Source organism: Pyxicephalus adspersus, chromosome 6, assembly GCF_032062135.1.
Source record: "Pyxicephalus adspersus chromosome 6, UCB_Pads_2.0, whole genome shotgun sequence".
NCBI lineage: Eukaryota > Metazoa > Chordata > Amphibia > Anura > Pyxicephalidae > Pyxicephalus > Pyxicephalus adspersus.
In genome coordinates, this window is record NC_092863.1 from 12,678,192 (window position 1) to 12,704,902 (window position 26,711).

Genomic DNA, 26,711 nt, shown 5'->3' on the forward strand with positions numbered 1-26,711 from the left:
CTATTGGTAATAATCGATTGCCGATCAGTGGGGTCTGGTTACAGAAGCTGCAGCCATGGAGGCTCTGTATCATCAGAGTAACAAGTAAGTGTTTCTGACAGGCAGGAAATGTGTTGTCAGAGGGGGAAATGGAAGAGAGATGATATAATCAGCTGTGACATGCCAGGCTGTACACATGGCACAGACCTATAAAAGGGAATGAGAAAGTTCTTATCATGGTTACAACCTAAAACATAAATGATCAGATTGGTCAAGATAAATGGTCAGGCTGGCATCTTGCTCCTCCATCATGTTGCCAGTGAAGTCTAAGCTGCTTGCTTCAGTCCATTGCCTCGCTATGTATTGATGGCAGGATCAGACTGGCAAGATGGAGCTTGTACCGTCACAGCACGTGTGTCGTGTTTACCATGTGCCGAAACCTCACGGCTTACATGTAATGTGTAGAGCAAGAGCCAAACCGATTGTAAGCTCTTAAGGGCAGGGTCCTCTCCTCCTCCTGTTTCACTGTATTCGTCTGTAATTTGCAACCCCTATTTATTTTACAGCGCCGCTTAATATGTTGGCGCTGGATAAATACTGTTTATTAATAATAATAACCTTTAGTATACTGTTAAAGAGGAACTAAACTGAAAACTGCCTAAAAAAAATACTCTTATCGGGCAGTCCGATCCATATGGAGGTGTCTTGCATCAGGTCCCAGGACCGCCATCTTCTTCTTCTCTTCCTGGTCCTTTATCCTACGTCATCTGACCCAGGTGCGAAATCGAGTGACGTTGGATGGAAAAAAAACTTGCCGATGTCCCTGCACATGCGTGAGGTTGGGAAATTTTTCTCGTTGCGCAAAAAAAATTCTGGGCATGATGCTCGGGCATGTGCAGAAGGAGCACCCAAGAGCCCCCCGTGATGCGTGACGTAGGTAACCCCTGGAGGCTTTGCACTCCCATTTGCCTAGGCGATCAAGAATTAGGGGGTGGTGCTACACATTGCCTACCCTTTTATGTAAAGTGAAATTTCGAAGGTTAGGTACGCTTTAAGTTTGTATGATCAGGGAGGTCGATATGGCAAACGATGTCCTGTCTGAAATAATCAGTCTTACCTGCCTGATCACTACAGGTTACTGGGCATGTAGCTTTGGTTGCAAAAGATACTCGGCTATCCTGGCTTGCCTTCCCTTGAACTCCCAAATGCCAGTACAGGGGTTATTTCATCCCGGTATGGCCGATCATGGCCAAAGATCGTCTGCATCAAGAAGAGAAGAAAGATGGTGACTCCCATTGCTAGAACGCAGATAGGTGAGTCACACGGATTCAGTTTTGCTTTATTGCATATGGTGTGAACTGAACCTAAGACAAACACCTCCCCCTTCCCCAAAATTAAAGCGTACCTAAACTCAGAATTTTTACTTTACATAGAAGGGTAGACAAGACTTTTTTTTAAAGTAAAAATTTTGTTTGTGTTTTTTTTTTTTTAAGTGCAACATTCTTTTTTTTTAAAAAAAAAATGATCGCCTAGGCGATCGACAATGAATTGGAGTGCAGAGCCTCCCGGGATACCTACGTCACACACGGGAGGCTCTGGGTGCTCCTTTTGCGCATGCCCGAGCATCGTGGGAATGCCCAGAAAGAGCCCTTTAATCAGTAGGAAAAAAAAATGCGGATCTCACGCATGCGTAGTGAGATCAGTAAGTTTATTTCCCAATCTACATCACCTGATTTCGTGCTTGCGCAGTGTGAGATTGGTTGACGTAGGAAGAAGAATGCGGAAGAAGAGAGAAAAAGATATTAGCGCCTGGCGCCAGGCTGAAGATGGATACCAGGACGACGCAGGTCCCGGTGGAAGAAACCTTCCAACAGATAGACTGATCTGCAGGATTGGAGGTATGTTATTTTTTTTTTTTTTGGTTAACATCTAAGAAGTAAAACACTCAGATGTGACAGAAGATGATGTCATTGGACCTCAGCACAGGATCCTGGAACATATGAGGATGACAGAGCCCATGAGAGCTTTTCCAGGATCCCACGTAGATAGTCAGAGGGCAAAATCCTTTTTGCGTGTTGTAGGGGGGTAAAAGAATGATTTAAAGTGCAACAGTGTGCAACTTCCAATGGAGACACCTGTTCCAGTGACAATTGAGTATCAGGTGATCATCTCTGCCAAGGGAAAACTCTGAAAGAAACTTGTTGAATCAGGAGAATTTTCCACTAATGTTTGATTTGTTCCATTTCCCCTACAGCTTCCACATCCTGAACAGAACAACTCTGCCACAGTCCCACCATCATCGATTTATGCTAATATTATGCATATACTATGCAACGTTTAATAGAAAAAACATTCAAATAAATGCAATTTTGTTGACAGGGACTTTTCTATATGGTTTGGACTGATAAGTTGAATGTTGATTGGGATTGGCCGTTCTCCAAATCAATGGTCAGGTATTTGATAGTCGCACAGTTGTGCACCAATCCAGCAGTACGAAGCTGGAGGTGGAAGCGTTGTGATCAATTATCAAACACACTTCTCTGAAAATGTGTTTAATAATGACAGGTAAAAGGGGCAAAAACTAAATATATATTATTTCCCAAGTGATTTTTAGTTATTTAAATAGAGGTCGTTTACTGGATCTATTGTAACTGGAATGCTTCTGCCATTAAGCTGATATTGCTTCTTTCTTTGCTGGGAGAGCAGTCAGTGTGGGGGATTGCAGCCACGACACAGGAACTGACTGCTCCTTTGCATCCAACAGCCATGATACTTCTAAAAATTCTGCTCAATACAGAATAGTTTCATGTCTGGCAACTCATCTTTTACATATTTCAGTAATAATATTCATTAAGTAATACTACAATTAAATATCTATTACTATATTTTACCATTTTCATATTTATTGTGACCTTTTTTTCTCTCAGACATGTCCATGAGGTTCAGTCACAGATGGGACGCCTGGAAACATGTGACAAACAATCTGTACATCGTAAGTGTTAAAATTCCCCGATGTATATAGGATGTGGGAACATTAATTGCGTTTATTAAGCTCTTTCTGGCTAGCTTGACTTCTGAAGAACATCTGAAATGTAATTGATCTCACTAACATGTTAATGTTATAGAAACAAAGTTGATAGATTTCATATGTAGCCAAAGTTTGTTTGATCTTATCAACATACATGCAGTACTTTGCTTTATTGCTCTTTTATCAGTACCTGTGTATTGTGCTACACATATCAGCTGTGATGCTGATATGAGTGATGACTCAAAGTATTCCTGGCAGCTAAAATTGAAGATGTGGCACTTTCATTCTGCTCTTTGTGTATTTGTAGCAAAAATCAGGCACCCTTTAAAAGAAACACCCCTTTTCTACACTAAGATTTGCTCTTTCATCCTATTGTTAATTTTTTAATTGGTTCATATACATCCCATGATCAGAATCCTTAGGTTCTACGGGCTTATAGCCTAAGACCCTAAGCCCACTAAGGTGGTGTGCTTGTATGCTGGATTTCCTAATGGTGCCTCAAAAACCTCTTTGTAGCACCTTGCAGCCTAACTCAGTGATGCACTTTCAAAAGTGCATTTTTTTAAATGCAGCATACAGCCATTGTAGGAAGAGGCCCTAAACGTGGGTGCCTAGGTATTCTGTACCTTTTCTTCTGTTTTCTTGTCTGTGGGGATAGATCCTCTTTAGTAGAAGAGCTAGGCTTGGGGCAGTACTGTTATCAAGCAATTAACCTTAAGTGAGCACATTAAAGCATGTGACCTGCCACAACTTTACTCAGTAGATGCCAACTTTCAGTGTTGCAGCTTCCTCTATTACTTAGGGGTTAGGTGAACCCGACCCAAATACCACAAATACACTCTGTGTGAAGGTACATTTTTAAAGCATTACTGGCCCTCGTCCACAGCCCTGCAACCCAATGCAATGAAGCATACCTTATGTTACTTTGATTTATATTCTTGTAACTGCTTCCTATACAATACTTTAGATTTTTAATTTACACATATTTTGGCAAATGTATATACTGTAGGATATGGTTAAGCATTACAACATTTACAGAATCAGTTCTTTTAATCATGGTTTCTTTCCTTCAATTTCCTACCAGTTGTAGAAAATGAAATCCAGGCAAGAATAGACCAGATCTTTAGTAACCTGGAGCGTTTGGAAATCCTGTGTAGCAAAGAGCCTCCCAGCAAAAGGCAGAATGCTAAGCTGTAAGTAAAATAGTAAACCACTGCAGTGTCTGTTATCTCTTTTCACTCCCTGATGGAAACCAGTTCATACAGCTTTTCATCATGTGGTTTCCTCTATTCCACTAAAGGAATCCATTACTCATACAACATTTAACCTCCAGCATTGGACATTACACAATCGGGTCAAAGGTTTGTGATCACCTGACCATCAAACCTACTATATAGCCAAAGGTACCAAGACAGCCCTACATATGTTTGCGTTGCACTGAAGGATACTATTAAAGCCACAGCACACCAATACATTTTGAGGAAAACCTTTTAGGTTCCAACATGATTGTGCCACTGTCCATAAACACATAGATACACTACATAGGCCTGAATTTAAATGTATTGCATACCTGAGATGAATTTTAATACATATAGTAAGCCATTTGTCTACAAACATAACCTAACCTCACCATCATCTTTTGGCTAAATGGTTTCAAGCTCCAAAAGACATAATCTTGACTGTATTTTTCATCTTGGTAGTGGTGTTCTGCCTCAGTAGGTAAATTTCCTGACATTCTGAATTGTGACAGTATATCAGAGTGTCTACCATGGTCATACAGCTAACTTCTTACAGAGAACAAGATGTCTTTGAGAATGCAGTATGTAGGTGGGTTGACAGAAGACTTGGAGTTGAGGGCAGATAGATAATCTCAAATTCATGGTGCCCAAATGAGGTCAAAGGCACTAAATCAAATGATTGCATACAATATAAGACTGAAAAATAGGGATGCAAAAGTTCTAAAGTTTGTTATATTTATTATTCATCACTAATAAATCAGGTAATATTACCTGTGAATGGATCATTTAGACCCTCACATGTTACCTTGATATGATTTACCTTTACCCTGTCGTCTACTATCACCCACATAATTCTCAAGTATGGCATTGCTTGGCATCCATTGTAATCTACATTCCGGAATGGGTTAAGAAGATAAACTCTACTGGTATGAAACGGAAGCAAATAACATTTCTTTACAAGTCTCTGCTTCCATGATCCAATTATTTTTTTATGGTTTGAAAAATGTCCCAGATCCTATCTGCTGTTATAACCTGGACTTCAAAAAGGTTCAAAATTGACCAGAATAATAAGTTACTAAACAGAGGGGGAGGTAAGAAGTGAGAACTTGAATACTTATGTAGCTGGCATGCAAACACTAACCCCCCCCCCCCCCCCTTCGGATTCCACACACACCCCCAGGGCGGTTTTGGGAAGCTTTTAAATGAGTCAGGTCAGGAGAAGGGCTTGAAACAGGTTTCCTGTGTATGGTTCTGTGATAGCAAGTCAAGTTTCCATACTAAGCAGGTAGTTACCTCTGTTAACCCACAATGCACCAAAACAAAAGAGCATCCTGCAACAAAGTCAGATATTCTGGAAAAAATAAGGAATTTTTATTTGCCTACACATACTTCAATATTTATAAAATAATTAAAAAAATGTTGCTTTTGGCAAACAGTGAAAAATAGGTAAAGTAGTAATAATCATAATAAATTTTAGACCTTCCTGATGTCTCCTACCAAATTGACTTACTAAAGGATCAATATTAATGTCTGTTTCCAGCAGCAAAAGTCAGAAGACAACTTTCTTCCCTAAAAAACATGATAGCATTTCGCAATGGAGGCACAGAATGTTAATGCTATATCTCTCACTTTATGAGACGCATATAGTAATAACAAATGGTGTAAAGCCACAGGAAGTCTAAAGAAGAATAGCTGTCTGTATTTTTGTGCTAAAAACTTTTTAACTTGCTGTGGACATTGCTACACATGTACCGAATGCATTTTTTGAAGTGTAAAAAAATCCTCCCTCACTTGCTGGCAATTCCTGACTAACAAAATGACAGCCAGGCATTGCAATGTAAATATAGCAGCTATTATAGATATTCCTGTTTTAAAAAAAAAGATTGTGTCATGCCACGCAAGGCCTCATAGTGAAGATTGCTGGAACTGGCAGAAAGGTGAGTATTCTACCAGGTCAGGTGCACTCGGAGGGGGGTAGGGGGGGTTTAATATAAGAACAGATATATTAAAAGTATGTTCTTTAAAAGGTATTACATTGCTTGAGTACCCTTTGCACAGACTGATAATGAGTAAATGTTAAAAGCCAACGTAGAACATGTTTAGATTCTGAGTTTATTAATGGGGTCTTTGAAATTGCACCTTTTCTTGCTGCAACAACTGACTTTTCTTTAATTGAATAGTTATTAGGTCCTAACCCTTCTTGCATTATTTTATCTTGGCAGTCGGGTAGACCAGCTGAAATATGATGTGCAACATCTACAGACGGCACTGAGGAATTTCCAGCATCGGCGCTATGCTAAAGAACAACAGGAGAGGGAACGTGAAGAGCTGCTGACACGGAGTTACACCACCAATGTAAGCTTCACTCTCAACTTTTTACATTTATCTGTATATTCAACATAAAGATTGTTCCCAGCTGCTTATGGTTTTTTTTTTAATCTCATGTGTAGTCACCTTTCCTATACCTGATTGCAAATTTGTGCAGCTAAATTATAAGACAAGGAAATTTAATATTGGGGTCCCCTAAACAGGTGGGCCCAGGACAATGATCTCATCTTTAAAATGATTACAGTGACTGGCTGCACAATCATTAAAATTTTAACATTTCTCAAAGGTCCGTTCCCAGCTTTGCTTCTTACTGCTATTTTTGAACACCTTTGGTCCTAGCAAAATTACTCTTTTTCTTATTGGTCACAAATATTTATTTACTGGAATGCCCAAGACAAATGGGTGCACTGGTGTATATGCCTAAACCTACTGTACACGTGGTTTAGCTCTCAATCCGTGTACTAGGATTGACTGACTTTTTTGGTTTCCAGGTGAAGGTATTGGCATTAGGAAAGGTGGCCCCTTTTGGAAATTTAGGTGGTCATATATTTTACATAGCTGTAGGAAGTATGGGAACACCCCAAAGAGGGGGGTGCAGAGCCAATAGATAAAGAAGAGATTTTGCTGCTGTAAAACCTTTCCAACCAGCGTCAATATAAAACTGTACTGGGCAAACTTAAGAATATTGTACCACAGATGAGATTTTTGCTCTTGGTAATAAGATGACTTGTTTTATTTTATCAGTAAATTAAAAATAAATTATTTATTCTTTAACATATGGTAAGGAGAAGAGGAAAAGGATGGCAGACACTCTACTTATTTGTTTCAGTGATCAAGGTTTTGGTGTTTTGTGGTGTCATATAAAGCCTTTAAATGCTTATTTTCCCAACCAATATTCCTGCAAGATTTTGGTACCATACAACCGATAAATTTTATGTTACAGATGCACAATAGACAAATGTATGACTATAGGGCATAATCTCTAACAATACTATAAAATTGAAACCCTTAATGTTTATATAAGCACAAATAACCAGTAAAGTCACTTGCCAATTTCTCACACAGGATTCAGAGACCTCAATACACATTGATGAGACCCTCCAATTTAACTCCTCTGTCCGTAACGCCCACCAAGGCATAGACGACCTCCTGGGGAGTGGTACCAATATACTGGAAGGGCTGAGGGACCAAAGGAAGACCTTAAAGGTGGGGAATCAGTTGGCCAAGATGGGGCAATTGGTCTAAATGGAAATTTTAAAACAACTCAACATTTGTCAATGCATCCAGTCTGCATTTATTCTTAAAGTGAAGTGAGAGAAATGACCTCCTCTTTTAAGTCATCTGAATTTAGTTCTGAGTCATTACCTCTGAACATATTTGCGCTTGACTTTATTGGCTCCTTGATCGTTCTAGGTTAGTGTCTCAGAAAGCAATAATTGCCAAGAATTGACCAATAAACTTGCATTTTTACATGGGGGTCAGCAACTTCAGACATAACTAACTTACCTCCTAACCTACGTATAATACCTTTTTACTCCCTCCCTCCACCCGAATAATCAAACCCTGTGTAGGCCTGCATCTTACACATCCTTTTTTTTTTTTTTTTTTTTTTTTGTTCAATGTTCAGGCTTGGTGTTTGGCCATTCAGACTCAAACACTTAAGCATGTGGTCCACACCTATTATGCCCTATACCTAGAAGCGTTAGCCTTTTTGTGTCTGCTCAAACAAGGCAGGGGAGCATGGAGAAGGTGAGTAAGGTCCACTTTAGCAACCAAGGATTTACTAGGGTGCCAGTACTCCAGTATATGCCCCCCATAGACACTTCCTTATTCTAAGCACTTGTGGAACCCATCAACCAGCTCTTAAAACTTCAAGGATGTCAGCAAAGCCTTCCAAGACATCTGTGTGTCCATCACCTAGCTTATGCATCAAACATTACAGGTCAATAGGTCTCAAAACTGTTCAAAAAGAAAAAATCAAATCCAAAATAACCATTCTCCCTTATTGCAGCTGCCCTGTAATAATGGTGCTGGGAACTGCAAAATAGGTTTATTTCTTTTTGCTACTGAGTCAACCATTTTTTTTTCTTGTTGCTTCTTTGGTTTACTGAGGGGCATATTAGGAACAAGAGGTTGTTGTGTGGACAACAACATAACAGGTCATTTCCCTTTGCTGTAGATATACTATAACTTGCTTTTGATTCTCCTAAACACAAAGGGTAATCTCCCAAATGGGACACATACAGCAAAAGAGAATTTAATCCATACAAAATGTTGAAAAGGTTACAATCACTTTTCTTACAGGATTATTTCAGAAGTTCTGTATTTCAGTAGGAATCCTGAGGATGTGATTTTGGATATAATGTTATCTGAAATGTAAGGAATTTCTTTTACACCTGCATGGAATTTAGCATAGTTCACACTGATGAATCCAGACTACAAATTATTGGGCACATACAGAAAATTATTTTTGTTATCCCTGCTCCTTTTACCTCCATGAGATATGTGCCACACATAAATATGTTGTCTTAGTCATCATTCATATAACATGTTTTTCTTTTTACCCCCCTTTCTATTTCTGTCCTATTATCTCTTCAGGGAACGCAGAAGAAGATTCTGGATGTGGCCAACATGCTAGGTCTGTCTAACACAGTTATGCGGCTGATTGAGAAAAGGGCATTTCAAGATAAAGTCATCATGATTGGAGGCATGATTCTTACCTGTGTAGTCATGATTCTTGTCATCAAATATCTAACATGAAATGGAGGTAAATTGGTCAAATCAAAGGACTGTCCCTAAGCCTAGTCTCTGTGCTGTCCCTCATCCACTGTGAAACATCCCTGAAGCCACTAATGACAGAGAAGGAAGAGAGGCCGTTTAGAGACCAAAACAGACTTTTAACAAAGACTTTACCAGTTTCTCAAAAGAAAGTTATACATGTTCTTCTATATATTTAATACTGTCTCCTGCTCAGCTGCACATTCTGTAATAAAATTAATGGAGTACTGGAGTGTAAGCTCACTGGTGAGAGCTGTGCATGGAATATGAACTGTATGAAAGAATGTGTATTTTTTGCAAAAACGTCCTATAAGGGTGTTACACTTTCATACTAATCAATACACATGCAAATAAAATGTAAAATCATTAATGATACTAGGTTTACTGTAAAGTAAATGTCAGAACAAAAATAGAAAATCAAGCATTTTTGTAACACATATGTAAATCCTCATCGGTAATCCCCTCAATGAAGCACACTCGGCTCCTCCTCCCTGTTCTGAGACAGTCTGAAAAGTGCTAGGCTATAAATCACTTTAATCCACATAAGGATAATGACAGACAGACGTGGTGTGCAAATATATCCCCCTTTTATCAGCATATAGTACTAACTGGTGTGTGTGTGGAGTAACTGAACGTTTTCTCTAACAAAGTGTGTAGTTGCACAAAAGTTGCAGCTGGCTAGTGGTAGCTGCTTTATTTTCATTTTGGTCATGACCTAGGGGGATTTGGGTCCTTAAGAAGCAAGACTATTTTGAAAATTTTTAGGTTCCACCACCTATAACTTACCGTTTCTAACTCTAGGCTGACAACACCCTGCCTTTTCTGTACTGAAATCTTAAAGAATTATGTCTTTTATTGAACTACTCAATCCTCCCTTTGCCCCTCATATCAATATAGAGAAAATATTTCTGTAATTCAAAAGAAGTGAGCTCAGCAGAGTTAAGATTTGCTTGATATAAGAGTTCGCACAGGACACGATAGTTCTATATTTCTGGCAGGATAAGTAAGTGTTTGTGAGCACACATATTACCAAACACTTTTAATGTTTTTTTTTTTTTACAGACTGAAAGGGAGCAAATGAGAGAAAGTTTTTTGTTAACTTTTATCTACATTTTAAGAAGAGGTTGCCTTTTCCTATAAATGTATGATTTATAACAATTCACTCCATTTAAATACAAAATGGAGGATGATAAGTGCCTTTGCTTTTACCTTAATTCACTTGGACCTCTATCTGCTTTAGAAGCAGATAGAGGTGAGGGTTTAGCAGTGCAGGGGTTAAGTCCACTAGAAGCCCCTTGTAGTGTATATACATCACAGCTGTACATCTGTCAATGGATTTTTATAATAGACCCAGAGAAAAGCACCCAAGCAAACAACATACGGGTCCAAATCAAAAGCCCTTATTTATACTTCTACAAAGCAAGTGCTAGACTGCAGAGGCTTCTGCGCTCTGTGTGTCATATCATATCAGTTCTGTCACTGGAATGTGTATAATTTTCGTGTGAGTAATGTGAACTGCTGGGGCAGTGCTATCAGCTGCATCTAAAGTGTGGCTCTACCCAAACTTAGTTTTGTACAGAGGATAGAAGGGTAAGTGTCTCCAAGTTTTTATGCTTATGGGGGACCGAGACAGCAGCAAAACTGCATTTACTTAGCAGATCAGTTAGAACATCCACCAGATTATTACTGTCCTGACCATGCTTGCAACATTTCTTGTATTTTGTGTATAAGCAGGAAAGGAAGTAAAATAGAAGAATCCTAATTACTTATTATATAAGGCAAAATGATGTACCCACCACCGAGTTTAACTAGAACAGTGATTGTGTGCTGTGAGTTTGTATGTGGGTTTATAAAGTACATTCTATTTTATTTATAAGCTGAAGGAAACATGCAAAATTTCCCATGTGACAGTAATAGGTTTTAGGATTTATTAAAAACTTTCTGAGGGTGATTTCAGGATATGTTCTTGGAATAAAGTTAGTAATATTTTGTTCTCCAACAAATCAATAATTGAGGTTTTGTCAAACGGCTCCCCCTAGTGTACAATGTTAGTAACAAAATGAGAGAACTGAATTTAGATATACACATTATCAGTCATTTAATATTATTAAAGTTAAAAGACACATGTGATTGGTCTAAAGTATTTCAAGAAGGTATGTAGAAAAATAAACAGTGAACATAGATTTATATATTTATTGTGAGCAGTTCGTCCAGGCTGACTTGTTTTTGTATTATTAGTAATAAATAATACAAAAACAAGTCCCCCACCCCATATATTTTATGTATATAGTATCCTTGTGTTATTTAAATCTTACACAGGACCTACAGGAGGCAAAGGGTGGGTATGTTTAAGCTTGTAGGTCTGCAGTTAAAGTGGACCGGTTGCTTTTACCTGCTAGAACTTATCAGTCTACCCATTGACCCTTTGCTTCAATAACTTTGAGTAAGTACTCCAAACCAAGCATGGAGAAAATAACTTGTGACCTACCCTGACATGCATATGTGTTCTGGATTGGGGATTTGGAAAGTACTGAAATCAAAGAGTAAAGCTATGTACACGTCAGATAATGGTTGCCCAAAGCATGTATGACTGTTCTGGCATCTGCCACGGCGGACTCATGAACAACTGATATGTAACAACTGTTCCTTCATATGGAGGAGAGCAAAGCGGGTGCTGTTCACTCCTCCCCCTCTCCATAGAACAGAAGTGTGTTTGTCCATTCAGCTGTCACTGGAAACAATTACGAAACATTGTTTCCAATGACAATCCTCACTAGTCTATTGGACATCTCTAGAAAGGATTGCCTATTCTTCATTAAGGCTAACAATAGCCACCCCATATTTCTCACAAGCTCCAGTGTTTCATACAAGAATATCAGTATTCGGAAACTGACCCTTGTCATTTTATTCTGCTCCACTTTCTGATTGGCTTCTCTGTGCTGCACACTTGCCATTTTACACATAAATAACATTTAAAGGGCATGATTAGATATTGACAGCTGATGATAGTGATAGCGTGTGAACAAGCCATAAGCTGCCCTGAGAAGGGCAGCCTCGTGTTTCCATTCAGCTGCAGCAGAATGGAAAAAGCACAAGCTGAAGGGAGAGGAGACGGAAGGGAGACGCACAAAGCAGACAAACATGATGTGCAGAGGAAAGATTGATAGAAGGAGAGTGTGCTGGCTGAAAGTGTAGGCAGTGACACACCAACTTCCCAGGGACTGTCTGGCATTCCCATCTCTGGGCCAAAGACTGCACAAAAATTTCTCCTTGTCTTTCAATGACCGCCCTGAGTCAAGGACAAACTGAACCTCTGGGCGACATATCAACAACAGCCAGGATACACCTGCCCAGTCCTCCTCCAGCCATAACACTACACAGGGAAAAGCCGTGAGTGACCAAAGGAGTGACAGGGAACACAAGCAGAGGAAAAGCTCTAGTAAATAGAATGCTGGTTTCAGAATAAACACACAAATATGCCTAGACTAGCACCACTGTAAAATATGAGAAGCCAAGAAGAAAGTGTGATCGGTGATATTCCAAGGAACCCTTTGTTTTGGGATTTGTTACATTTTACGTGTCTTTGGTGACCCTTGGCTTGTATAGATTGTTGTCGACATTCAAGTTACTGTCTTATATTACATTCTAATTTGTTTTCCCCAAATGAGAGTATGGAGAAATATTGGCTGCAACATGAAACATTACATGAGACATTACATAAGGGACAGGAAGGTGTTCCACAAAATGCACTCATTGATTAAAGTGACAGCAGGAAACATCTGTAGTAGGAATACTTTTCACATGATCACACAATACTCCAATCATTTGCTACCTCTAGTAAATAACTCACCGTAAGCAGAGTAGTGTAATTTAGCTACTACAAATACAAAATCTAATGTTAGTGCCAGCAGGAATGAATGCATGATTCTTGCTGAACAATATTACAATCCACTATTACACATATGGCAACACGACTCTCTACAGACTACAGATGTAATCTTGATCAACACATTCTGGATTTGTCAAGTGGCTGCCAGTGGTTCTGGGCACATGCTTAAAGTATACAGTATATCGGCTTGGCTTGTGACACCCAAGAATCATCTTGAATCCTTATCCTTTTATGTCATTGGTTAGTTTTTGAATGAACAATTATCGGCTCATGGGTTTCCATTTCTTCATTTTAAAGGACATCTATATTGCCTGGACTTCGGGGTCAAACGTTTAATGAAGACCTGAGCATTGCTCCAACAGAAACATTCTTGCACAGGTCACATTTTAACCTATTCTTCTAAAAGTTGTGTATTTCTGGCCAAAACTTTTAATTCCCCATTATGTCCCTGCTAAATTCAGTTCCCCATACTTTTTGTCCTGGTGATAATAATGGCTCTGGGACTGAAAAAAAACCCGACATGGGTTCTAACCTTGTGATATATATGAGAAAAAAGGGGTGTTGATAATTACCAAATTGGACATAAAATATACTGTGAAATTCACCTGACAGCAGCTAACCAATAAATGTGCTTTGACCCGTTGGCAAGACATGATAGACCCTTTTGCCTCCTAACTCCTTCCATCCACACTCCCACCCTTAGCAAGCAGTGGCATATTACTTTATGCTGCGCTGTGCTGTGGTGAAACAAAGCAGCACCAACTAAACAATGGACACCGATATATAGGGTAGATTCTCATATTTTTCATATTTTGTAGATACAAGGACTGTTGTGTATACAGCCAGTAAGTTTTAGTTAGTAATGCCCCCTTAAGTCCCTTACACCGCCAGCACATCCATTGCTCACTGTACCGCATTTAACATGCCTCTTTAGGTTTTCCTTGGATTTCCTAGGGACACCTCTAAGCTCTCTCCTAATCCCAGCAATGCATTGGTGACCAATTGACCTTTTTATAGATGCATGGAATCAATGGCAAGAGATATAGCACACTGACTATAACTGACGGCACGGTATGGAAAGTAAAGGGCTTGGAAGGAGGTATTCAGCCAAGGTTGAATCTCTGTACAGTAACAATTTGGTCATTTGGGTCCTCGGCTTAAAAATGTTAAACCCCCCGCTCTAGTGCAATATGTCACTAAATAAACTGGCTACTACTGGCTTTTTATTTTACCATCTGAGTTTTATTCTTGACCTCTGGATCTTTGATCTGAAGATTACTGTCCACATCTGGCACAAGTTGGGTATCTGTAAGAAGTATTTATATAGGAAGTTTAATCTTGACAAATCTGAGCACAGTGCAAATTCCTGACCCACATTATTGGTTTTTAAATCTGTTTCAGTAAAAACTGTTAAACTAAGACAGGCTGAAAAAGGCACATGAAAGTACAATCTAATATTACTAATCTGTAGAAAAATCTTTTTGTATCTTTGTGGTAACACAACTGATCCCATAAACAGCCATCTTTGCTTTTGATTTTTATATATTGTATATTTGTACATTTTCATTCATACTTTTTAAATAAATCAGGTTATATATCAAGTTTGCCTATTTTCGTGAAATGTACAGTGCATGTTTTCTTTTTTGAGGTTCAAAATATTATTTTTAGTTTTCTTTTTTGAAGAGAAAAAGTTCTTTTTTTTAAGCCAGGTACATATAAAAAATGATAGCTCATACAAATCAACAAGATGAAGTTTACATATACTTGACAAAGGATTCCCAAATAACTATGGGTTAGCTAAAGAGATACCAAAGCAGTTGCCGGTTAACTTTTCTTTTATTTGGTCTGAAAATGGCTGAAATCTATTGCTTCCCAAAAAAAGTTTTCCTATTAAGTTGATGTGAACTGGATAAAAATGGAATATGCTGCATTTACACACAGTGCAATGCACTTAAATAAGCATGCTATAGCACACTTTAAAAATAAAGTATTTTGGCTTCCGATTTCCTATTACATCTGCAGTTTTGATCTCAAATTTCCTGGTATAATGATATCTGCTTTATGGGATCTTAAGGGACTGCCAAGCACTAGCCATCTAAGCCTCTTTCCATGTACTATTTCTGGTTGACATTAACTTACCTAGAAAGCTTCAGGACTCTAAAACAAAAGTTTGGCTTCAAAACATTTCAAACCAGTGGTCTATCCAGGCTTTTTCTTCCTCTTAAAAAAGGTTAAAGAACATTTAAAGTGAGCCTGTACTGTTTGTCCCTAGTTATTTTATACAGAAGCATTGAAGCAAAGTGGCAGACCTTCTGTTTTTCTCATTACAATTTGCCTTTATCACAACAAATCTGGGGAGAAAATATTTCTGTGTATAATGTGAATACATTTGTATAATGTTTGAATAATCAGATGTGTGGGAGAAGAGGCAAGTGAACTGATATGCTCCTGATTATAAACATAAAATAAAGTTTTTTGTAAATTACAGCCAAGGGTACTATGCACAAGAAGGCAACATTTCAGCACTTTTCAGGCAAGTTTATCCACCACTAAAGATTCACACAAAAAAAAAAAAGTAGAGAAAAAAAACCTTATATGGCAATATGACTAATTGGTTGTATTTTTACACTCATGTGAAAACTGTCTCTTTTGTTGAGTGCCAAGGGTTGTAGATGTAAAGAAAGCATGGGACCCAAGGTTATATGTTGTAGTTAATATGAAAAGGTGCCACACTTACTGTACACATATAATATACCTCATATATGATACTAGGGTAAATACAAGCGTCTCTGCTTCTATTCTCACTTTCAATCAATATTATTATTATTTAAATCAATCCTTGCAGTAGACTACAAGTATTTTAATTACCCCCCATTGGTTTGATAATTGATCTGAACTATAAGTAAATTTACCATTACACCTAAATGAAATATTAATTGTAAGTGTTTTTGATTTCAATGTGATGATTGAACATGAACATGCTTCCCATACTAATCTGTACGGCCCTGCATGTCAGTCGGTCTGATGGTTTAACCCAGTGCAGTGTATAACCCCTTAGTGATGCCACTCTGTCTAATATAGGTCTCCACCCAGTTACCTTGCAATGCACTTTGACTTGTCCTCATATAGGTGTGACAAATACAACCATAATAACCCATATATAACAATTGCCACCATCTTCCTTATAGTGCAGCAACATCTCTTTCCCTACTTTCTGTGTAGCCATCATCTTCCCCTATTCACACCATGTGTAGCCATCATTTTTCCCCCAAAAGTACAGCCGTCAGTATGTAATATCCCATACCAGTTATTATTATTAATATTATTATTATTATTATTATTAATAATAATAAACAGGATTTATATAGCGCCAACATATTACCAATGCAAGTCAATGATAAAAGGGATGGATTTCTGGGGACTAGCATCAAACTGAAACAGTATCATACTTCCCTGCTTGACTCATAGTACGAGGAGCTGCAGTAACTCTTGGTTGGGGGGTTAGACATATCAGCAAAAGCATGATGGACCCCGGAAACCATGGAGAGCCGTATGCTGCTGCATGGGTTACACAGTCCTATGTTCACCACTCACTGCATTCAGACCTTGTGGTTAACAGGGTCACCCAATAACAGGTCTTTCTACAAGCATTGGTAATAGTTAGTGCAGGAAATTATATCTTGGGTTTATCAGCACTTGAATGAATTTTAATCTTATTTTGAAAATGTGAATTGTCTGGTTGTCAGAACAAGTATGCAGGCAATGACTTCCGACTTTTTGCCTTAGGTTAAGAGTGCTATACAGAACATTGGGGGAGAGAAGAAAAAGTAAGTAAATGCTGCCAGGGTTGGGGAAATCTGAACAAATGGTACAAGCACAATCTAATGTGTGAGTACCTTTACGTGGTCACAAGATGTGTAATGCATTGCCTTCATTTCAAAATTTTTAGTGCCTGGGGTAATGTGACATGTGGATGTCCAACTATACTTCGGTTTGACACTATACACTATTTAGGGATAACATAATAAGAAGTGATAGTAACAAATGAGTAATAATTAATTCTCTGACCACATCAGAGAAGTTGCTTGGGGAGCCTAGTGAAAAGAAAGGACTGAGGAGATTGAGGAACAATTGTAATAAAGAAGAGGCAGGAGCTGCTGGTTGATCAAATATGACAATGATATAATGAAACTATCAGAATAAACTAATAAATGATGGGAATGAAATGATAAAAGGTGGCATGATAGGAAGATGTAAGATACAAATATAGGTGATATAACACTATGTTCTATAATTGGCTAATTAGCCAGAGTTTGAGAACCTATCTGAAATAGAAGATCAATAAAGTCCAAAAATTATACAACAAACTTGACAAGCTGTCACCGTCTAGGGACCAGCTTACACAAAGAGCTGCCACAACACATTTTTTACATACATCAACATCTGTAGCAGTACACATACACTGTGTGACACAAGTCTTTACAAGGTCTACACAAAAATGCTTGGTTGCATTTATTATTACAGTTCTTCAAATCTAAAGGATACATTTTACTGACGTCTTTTAGCTTCTAATAAACAAAGCATTAATTAACAGTCAATTGTGGAATATCAACTTTAATAGATAAAAAAACCATCAGTTAGTAACCAGTAACCATAGCCTCAGAAAATAAGGCAATTGGTAGGGGTCCAAGAAGAAAAAAGGGCCCAGAACTGCATGTTAATACAGTGATTAATGTAGGCTCCAATATCATGGCAGATATAGCTTGGATATTATATTAACAACTGGTAACCTGGATGAAAAGAGCAATGGCCCCTTTAGATGATGATTAAAGAGATGAAGGACCCCCTAATGATTTTGCATAGGGAATTCATCATACATTATTCCTGCCCTGATCATAAATTATTTTTTGCATACAGAATAGCATAGTATTTCCACTTCTTCCATTTATTCGTAGCATTTGATAAAATCAAAAACTGTCCTGTTATATAATTCCAGGTATAATCCACCAGTGTCAAAGCAGGATACATATTTTAGCTGTTCTCTTACACACAAACATATTTTGGTTAGGCTGGGTAGAGCAGCATTGACAATGGTCCTGGGTTTGGATATGGGGTGGAGATGCCTGAAAAGTCGATTTGCTGCAGAATGTTCTTCCTAATAATGGCTGCAATAGTGGGAATCATGAGATGCCAGATATTAATCTTGGTGCCACAGTAGGTAGGAAAATCACATCTACCACTGTTCAAATGTAATCAACACAACTGTGTATGCAGGGAGCTGAATCAAAGCTGTATAACCATGTAACTGATATTACTGAACAACATCAAACATTTTTCTTGAAGCGTATATAAAAAGACACATGGGAATTGAGCTAGCAAGGGGTCATTCTCCTGCTCCAAGGTGCCCAGGCAGGTTACTATAAACCAGTACTACTTTTTGTGTATTTACAATAATGCACAGGACACATATCAGAAAAGCTGGATCCCCAAACACAATGCTGCAAACAATACACAACTGACACAAGGAGTAGTGATGTTGCTCTATGTGTTGCCTACACACAACTTGATCTGATGTTGTAGGATCAAATGTGGCCGACACATGAGGACCCATTGCTGTGCCAGCGTGGTCCAGATGCAATGCCAAGATAAGCTTGCACAAAATAGCAAATAAGAATATGTGAAAAAAGATAAATGCTGCTTTGTGCATTATGGACATTTGGTAAATAAAAAGCAATAGCAGTCATTGATTTAATTTTTAGACCTTTATGGCCACTAACCTCTGCTTGCTTTTCAGTATACTCATGCCGCTTTTAACACATAGTTAGTGCTACAGCACCATGGATAGCTCCCTGCTGATTGGTCATAGATCATAACTGGTCCTCATTATTGGGGAATAAATATCAAGTCTGCCAAGCTTGTAAAATGCAGAGAAAATCCCCATGGGCACCAATTAATAATTATTGCGTGTGCCAATGAATGATAACACACAATGGAAGCAGAACAGTAGCCCACGTCTAGATGGTGTTTTAGCTGTCATAACAAACATTTAACAATCTGATATCTTTTTATATTTTATAAGACAGTAGATGACCTTCCCCATAATTATCATAAATTATTTTTCTGAATTGGAATTGGTGATCTAGGGCCTCAAAGTACATTGTTATCCATTTTCAATTGCTTTAATAATTTATTTAAAATGTCCTAGTGATCATCACCTTTCCATGACTGTCCCTGATTCTCATTCTGAGGGCTACATAATATAAAGAAGAGAATGGGATTGTCACTCCCTCACCTCACTAAAATTTGAATTTGCACTACAAAAGGCATCAGAATTGTGCATATTGTAATCCAACAAATCTATTCAAACACGCCTAATCTCTTCCTATGATATACAAGCCTGTGTGAGGACATTTGTATTAAGAAGTATGGATATTACTCCACTATACCATCATAGTGCACTGGTGGGAGAGACCATAAAACAGGTTTTACAGATTTTAAGGCATTTTAAAAATCAAAACATGCAGGCATATAGGATACTAATTATATAAATACAAAACTGTTATACATTCATGACATGACTACCATGACAAAGTAACTTACTTCAATGACTAATGTATTCATCCAATCACTAATGCTCCTCTAAGACATGTCTGATGTTATCAGGTATTTCTATTTGTCAATAAGCATGTATATGGTATGGCACTTATTTCTTACAATTAAAAGAGGTCCAGTATGTACCTTGGAATCATGTCCAACTGCCATGTCATATCTGTGGCACAGTAACACAACGGTATATCTTGTGTGTGTAGTGCACATCAACGGCCTTCTGATGACTCTTGTCACCATTCTCAGTACACATTAGATAATGACAGACCAAGGCATTAAAAGCACCCACTGTTACCTCCAGACCCCTGCAGGCTAGCAACCAGGGGTCTGTACTGATCAATAACTCCGCTCCTTTCTATCGCAAACACACTGACAGTTAATTAGTGGGAATCAGACCACAGAGCAGCATAATAGGGAGTGTGAGGGCCCTATATACACTGCTTTGTAATATAATCAGTAGGTGGAATACGAGCACCCTGCTGTGTACTTTGCTTTGCCATATAATGCTGTAGTCTCAAAGAAGCTATTTTTACATTGCCAGAAAAACGGCTACAAATTTTTGTGTTCATGTAATGCATGATGAATACAAAGGACGGCTGTGTGGGGAGAAGTTACCAGCAAGAATGTGGAGTTTTTACAGAACTCACCAACTGTTTGTGTTGCTCACATCAACAAATCAGACTTTATATATCATGAAAGGCAGTATTTGATTGAATAAAGAAAAGGTTACTTTCAGAGACCAGTATATTACATTCTGATCTCCAGGTCGTTGCCACCAGTCTGCAAGGCCAAAAGGCAGTCATCATTTTTTGGTTTTCTTTTTTTTTTTGCCCCTAAAACTTCCCTGTTTTTTTCCAACCTTCCTATTGAGTATTTTTGATTGCATGCTGCAATCCATGTGAATTTTATTCTTAAATGCCAAATCATAAATAAAAACATGAGCATTAGGCATGTTGAATGCCAGGCAGGTAAATACCTTTTAATATGATTAAGTATTTATTAATAAAGCCAAATTCCAAGCACTAACATTTCATTTACGTATATTACTCAGTATAAATCTACTTTGCAAAAAATGCCCATGTAAATACAAATATTATCTTATAAAAGTAGCAGTGGCATCATCATTGTGATATAAATAGTTTGTTCACAGAGCAGAGGTGTGGGTTGTAAGTCCTCCTACTATGAGCTGCCAAAAGAAAAGTACAGGGGGCAGACACAAGACCAATCCCCCTCCACAAAGGATAAAGAACAGCACAATCTTTATTACAGGGAACTACTGCACAGGGGCAAAGGGTTATTTAATCTGCAAAGATCTGAAGAAAATAAAAAAGTACACCAGGATTCAACTTTTTCTGCTTCTTGTATTGAGACAATATTTGTTTAGCCTGGATTTTATCTTTCAATGTATTTCAATAGGATTATGTCTTTATCAATGTATTGTATGTATTATATATGTATTTATTTATTATACATGTATTTATAAATTACTAGTACAAACTGTAATCTATCTTGTTGTAAACCTCCAATACATAATCATCTGTACAGTAGAAATTGTAGAATAGGGAGGGTAAAACCCTGAGCCAATCAAACACTGTTACATGCACATGTGCTGAAAGGAACATGATGACAGGTGGAGATAAATGGTCCTTAATTAAAGTATATGAGGCGTGCCTGCAGGAATGGAGATGTTTCCTGCCTATATTGAGCAGGAGGTCTTTAAAACCCAGGGAGAATCTGGGAAGAAGGCCAGTAAGAGAACAACTTTGTAACTGTTGATTGGATTTTGGCTCTTGGATTTTGGAATGGGAAAGAAGGTTCTGGGTGGACCTTCCCATTTCACCCAAGTACACCCCGGAGTTTGGCTCCAGGTTGTCTGGCTATAGGTAGCACAGGTGTGCTGTCTAGTTATTGGGAAGTGGCAGCAGGTAGTCTGCAGACAGATGGGTGAGCTGCTGAGGAGTTGGGTTTCTTTGAATTGAAAGCTGCTTATTAGTCTACGGACTGTGGATTTATTCCAAACTGAACTGTAAGGGACTCTAAAAACCCTGCACTCTCCTACAAACTGACATAAGCTACAGTTAGGTTTAATTTGCTGATTATTTTGGAGCATTAAAGAGACTTACATGTTTTACTAACTGCTCTGCGTGCTTGCTAACCTCAATAATATATATATTAAATGATATATGTGATATATGTGAGTGTGGTCACCAATATGCAAAAGCAGGTGACTGGTCACTGTGGTGTCATCTCCATTATTCTGCCATTTCTCTATTTTCCCTGGGGCTATGAAATTTGCAATATCAGTTTGTATTTCATAACATTATTATTATAGTGTATTTATATAGTGTCCACATGTTACCCTGCGCATTACAGAATCCATAGTTCTGCTGCTAACCGTGCTTTAGAAAAGATTACAATAAATTGTTTTTCTGGTATAATCTCCCAAAAAAAAAAAAATAGAGCTAAAAATATAACCGTGCACGGTATTATCTCCACACCAGATATGGAAAAATCACACATAAGTATATCCGAACTAAATAACAGACTACCACAGTGTTAACTTAGACCAATCACCATCCTCTGCATAATATCATTGCCTTAGCAACTGACAGATTACCACCATCCCAACAATTTGAGCATCTACAAATACGAAAAGGCCAAAAATCATGTGAAACCAGATCATTAGTGTTTATGAATAACTAAAAGTTTTTTTGTTTTTTTTTGCCGATACATTCTGGGTCTTCAAGAGAGAAACGGTTTGCATTTCTTGTTTTACTAAAATGGGAATAGCAACAATTTTGTAAATAAACAGACGCAATCAATAAAAATTACTTTTTTCTTTGTGTTGGGGAGCAGGACTAAAATTACAAAACCTCAATCAGTGCTGTATTACCAAATGTATGTTTAAGTTAAATATACTGAATATATTGTTACCTATATATTTAACATTACTAATGTGTGTTGGTTAAGCCTATTTTTTATATTGCTGATTATGCCTATTTTAATATATTTTTATTGCTGCAATTAGTGCTAAACAGAGCATCAGTGCTCCTGCTAACGCATTTCAGATTTGCACATGCAGATAGAATGCATCAGAAGGAGGAGACCAGGTGGTCTGTAAAGCACCAAATGCAGCACCCAAAGGTTGGGAAATGGTTCTCTTTGGACACATTTCTGAGGTTGAGACAAATGGTGTAGGAGTCAGCACCCAGCATTAAGTTGATCTGAAGACATATATCTGCAGCAAAACAAAAAATCTTTTGTAGTGATATATCTCTATGTTGTATGCACACCAGTATCACATTTGAAGATGCTGGTTAGAAGATCAGAATGCTGGAATGTTGTCTGTTTGTTGACATTTGTACCTTCCAAGATCAATGTATTCTCTGATAAACAAATGGGCCTGCAGCTAATGCACATGCACAGGACTAACCTATTGGCATCAGTGATACCTGGGAGAGATGACACCATCATCACTAGCGCATGGAGTATGCAAAAAATCTCCCTACTGCCCCACTTTAAACCAAGTGGCAAAAAGTAAGCACCCCTGATAGTGTTATTGTTGGGCCTGTCACTGCCAGTTTTGCTGCTCGTTGTGGCCTGCATTTAATTTCATAGAAAACATAAAATACTGAAATAATAGAAGAAATTCACATTCTACATGTACATGTATAATCAGAATATGGTAGCCAACTTCCAAATAAATGTTATGAATGCTTTGACATATTGAGAACACATTTCTATTGTTACAACGAACTTCCATGTTTGGAGCCTGTAGGCACACAGCCTTTAGTGCCCAAGGCAACATTTCAGCTAAAATCATCATGGTTAATAACATTTTCTTGTTTTACTAGTCCTAATCCTCACCAGGATTAACTTTCCAACATCTACCATAAATGTAGGTGCAAATACCTGGGAAAATGTACTAATATTTTTTAAGGCAAACCTTCCAAATGTAGGCAGGTTCAGGGGATTCTGGAACTGTTAGTCATGGACGGTCATGAGGTTTAGCCTCTTTAAGCCCATTAAGGTGGAATATACCTAAAATAATCATTGCGCTATTCGTTCTGTCTGATGTTTGCCATCCCCTCCCCAAAATTCCTAATACTGGATCTTTATTTGTGTGTGTATAAGAAAAGTGCTGTAACTACTGAAAGTATAGGCACACAGGCTTGTATTATTTGTCAATCTTTCTACCTGATCACCTCTATTAGTGTGTCCTACCAAGTTTACTGTATTCCTCCTACATACAGTGTCTTCTAAAACCAGATAACAGGAGGCTCCTATAATTAGCTGACACCAAATGAAAGAGATAACAAATCCTTGTTAACTAACATACTCCCACAGATACTGTACTGCTTGCTACACAGTAGCTTATAGTTTAAAAACTACAGCACTCATACAATCATCCCTGCTGGTTATATTTAAAGCAGATCTCCAGCTAAACAGAAAAAAAAAACTCCTCATTCAATTACCCTTTATTTTGTCAAGGTTAACTTTTTTTGTGTCCTTGGTGTCAGGGGAGGAGGTGCTGGGAGAAGTTGTGGTCCAGGTTACATGGCCTTGTAGGTATTGTACCTCCACTCTGTGCCATGCTATTCTTTTAGACTTGAGAACTACAGGGAGCATATATATGACAGTCAGGCTGTACAGGATATGTCCACACAACTAGAAATGTGCATCGTTTTGTCTGGGGAAATTGGGAGTTTTGAAATAGAAAACAACTGGATGGAAGAAGAGGAATTTCTTAAGCATAGAATATGTGAAAGAGGAGATGGCACATCTCCACCAGCTAATTTAGATATGGCAAATATATAAAATAGAGATCTGCTTTAAGCAGATCAAAATGTTTCATATTGACCTTTTGTGTGATACATCCCTTCAACTGCAGCAGTAGTGTCATTATAGGAGTAAAGTAGGTGAAACTTGAAGGTATTGGTAGATTCACAACTTTTTCGCAGTGGTTGGTGCTGGTCTGTGACAGTAGAGTCACTCAAAGCCAACTCTTTACGTATAGTCTTTCTTGTGCTATAGCCCTCATGGGCAAAAGCAGGATCTTCAAAAAAAGGAATGCCAACTCTATCTTTAAAGTTGACCAAGATCAAGTTATAAATCTGTTACATCTGATACTGTCTACAGTTTGTACTAACAGTTTAACTTTTGCAATATCAGCTGTTTTGATATATAAAGACTGACACAGATATGTAGGTACTGACAAAACCAAGCCAATTGTTGTCCGGCTGTGCCTGAATGCCATTTCCCATGGACACAAATTAAGTGAACAAGAGAATCTTTTGTAAATTCAGAGGTTTTTGAATGACCATAGGCTAAAAACGTTTAGCTTTCTATAACTATACTGCATGCAACCTTTTTGTAATAGATTGTAGTTATACTGAAGTTTAAAAAACTTTTTTGAGTTGCAAACCATACTGAATTTGTCTCACAGAAACATTATATTATTTAAACAGAAAATTAAAGTTTATACTATGTACTACCATCCAATGTCAAAGTTTCATATCTAATTTACTGCAATGGCAAAATGTTAAATTATATATCAAGGACTTATTTGTTGTTCTTATCATAGTGATATATATATAAAAGTTTAGGGATGTGGTACACATAATTGGAGAACTTTATTTCTTTTATAAAGTGACTTTTTTTTACTCCTGTACACAGTAGACACCAGCAGGTAAAATGTTTTATCACATAGAAAGTGTCACTTACATAGTGATCAATAGAGGGCAGCCTTTGAATGACAGAACATTTAGCAGCTTATAAAGATGCAGATATATTGCTTTTAAAAATGTTTGGAGCTGTCAATTCTGATCTGATATTATCAGATCTGTGACAAGGACAGCAATTTGTATAAAGTATAATAGCTTTAATATAATAAACAATACAGCTACAGACTATTTTCTTACCAAGCATTTTCGTCTCTTAAAAATATGTTTTTAGAGATACTGTAAATGGAGCTCATGACATTAGATTCAGTTGTTGTGTAAGAAGTAGCTATTGTTCAGTAAATAAAAGGAATATATAGAGCATCTATTCTCACTCTTGATCATCTCTTCTAGGGCTTTCCATTTCACTGTGCAGAACGGATTACTAAAAAGTGGCACATCCTTACCCTACTTACAGACCAGAAGCTGTTTTATGGATTTTTGTTACATGAGACCACGATGCATGTGCAGTTAAGATATCTCCGCTAATAGCTGGGCAAAGGGAATAGATGCTTATCAGGTTTGGGGGTCCTCCAACATGTACCTAAAAAATTATATTTAAAAGTCCAAATCTTTACCTGAATCTGTTGCCATGTTATACATTAGGCTTCTCCTTTTTTTGGACTGTAGAGTTGAAGGGTCTTTTTTAGATGCTTGCCTTGCTATCTGGAGACAGCTCCCATTGGGTCCATTGGTGGACCGAATGAACCGAAGACTACAGCCTTTGCTGGACTAAAGAGTTGAAGGCGTCGGATACCCACATCACTACCTGGTGAGGTGGACAACTCCCATTGGGTCCATTGGTGGCATCCTAATAAGAAAAGTGCAAAAAGACCATTCAGAGGCAGTGTTGGACTACAGAGAGGATTACTGGTCTTTACCCCTAGAGGATCAACTGCAGGGGGTAGAATGAAAGTGGATTCAGGTAAGTTAGGGGACTTTTGAAGGTACCTGAAAATCTTGAGTACTGATGGTGTACTGATTTTGTTACCTTGTGTACATGCTCCTGTTTCGTGACTATACTCCAACCAGCTGACTCCCTCCATCTACAATGCAAAGTCTGACACCTAAAATTCCCGAATACCAATGGCAATGTTAAAGTCAGTGGTGTTCACAAAGCCCACCCGCAGCCTTTGCCGTGTACT

The 26,711-nt window shown here is 38.0% G+C and overlaps 1 protein-coding gene across 2 annotated transcripts; it reads left to right on the forward strand.

Moving 5' to 3' along the window:
- GOSR2 (golgi SNAP receptor complex member 2) lies at positions 1 to 9,578 on the forward strand. Of its 2 annotated transcripts, XM_072414591.1 has the most exons (6): positions 1 to 84; positions 2,907 to 2,971; positions 4,092 to 4,200; positions 6,468 to 6,600; positions 7,639 to 7,779; positions 9,172 to 9,578. In XM_072414591.1, exons 1-6 carry the CDS (start codon positions 56 to 58, stop codon positions 9,331 to 9,333), a joined length of 639 nt encoding a protein of 212 aa, XP_072270692.1. In that variant the 5' UTR covers positions 1 to 55; the 3' UTR covers positions 9,334 to 9,578. The 2 variants fall into 2 exon arrangements, with proteins under 2 accessions (XP_072270692.1, XP_072270693.1); XM_072414592.1 differs by lacking the exon at positions 7,639 to 7,779.
- The last annotated feature ends 17,133 nt before the right edge of the window (positions 9,579 to 26,711 follow it).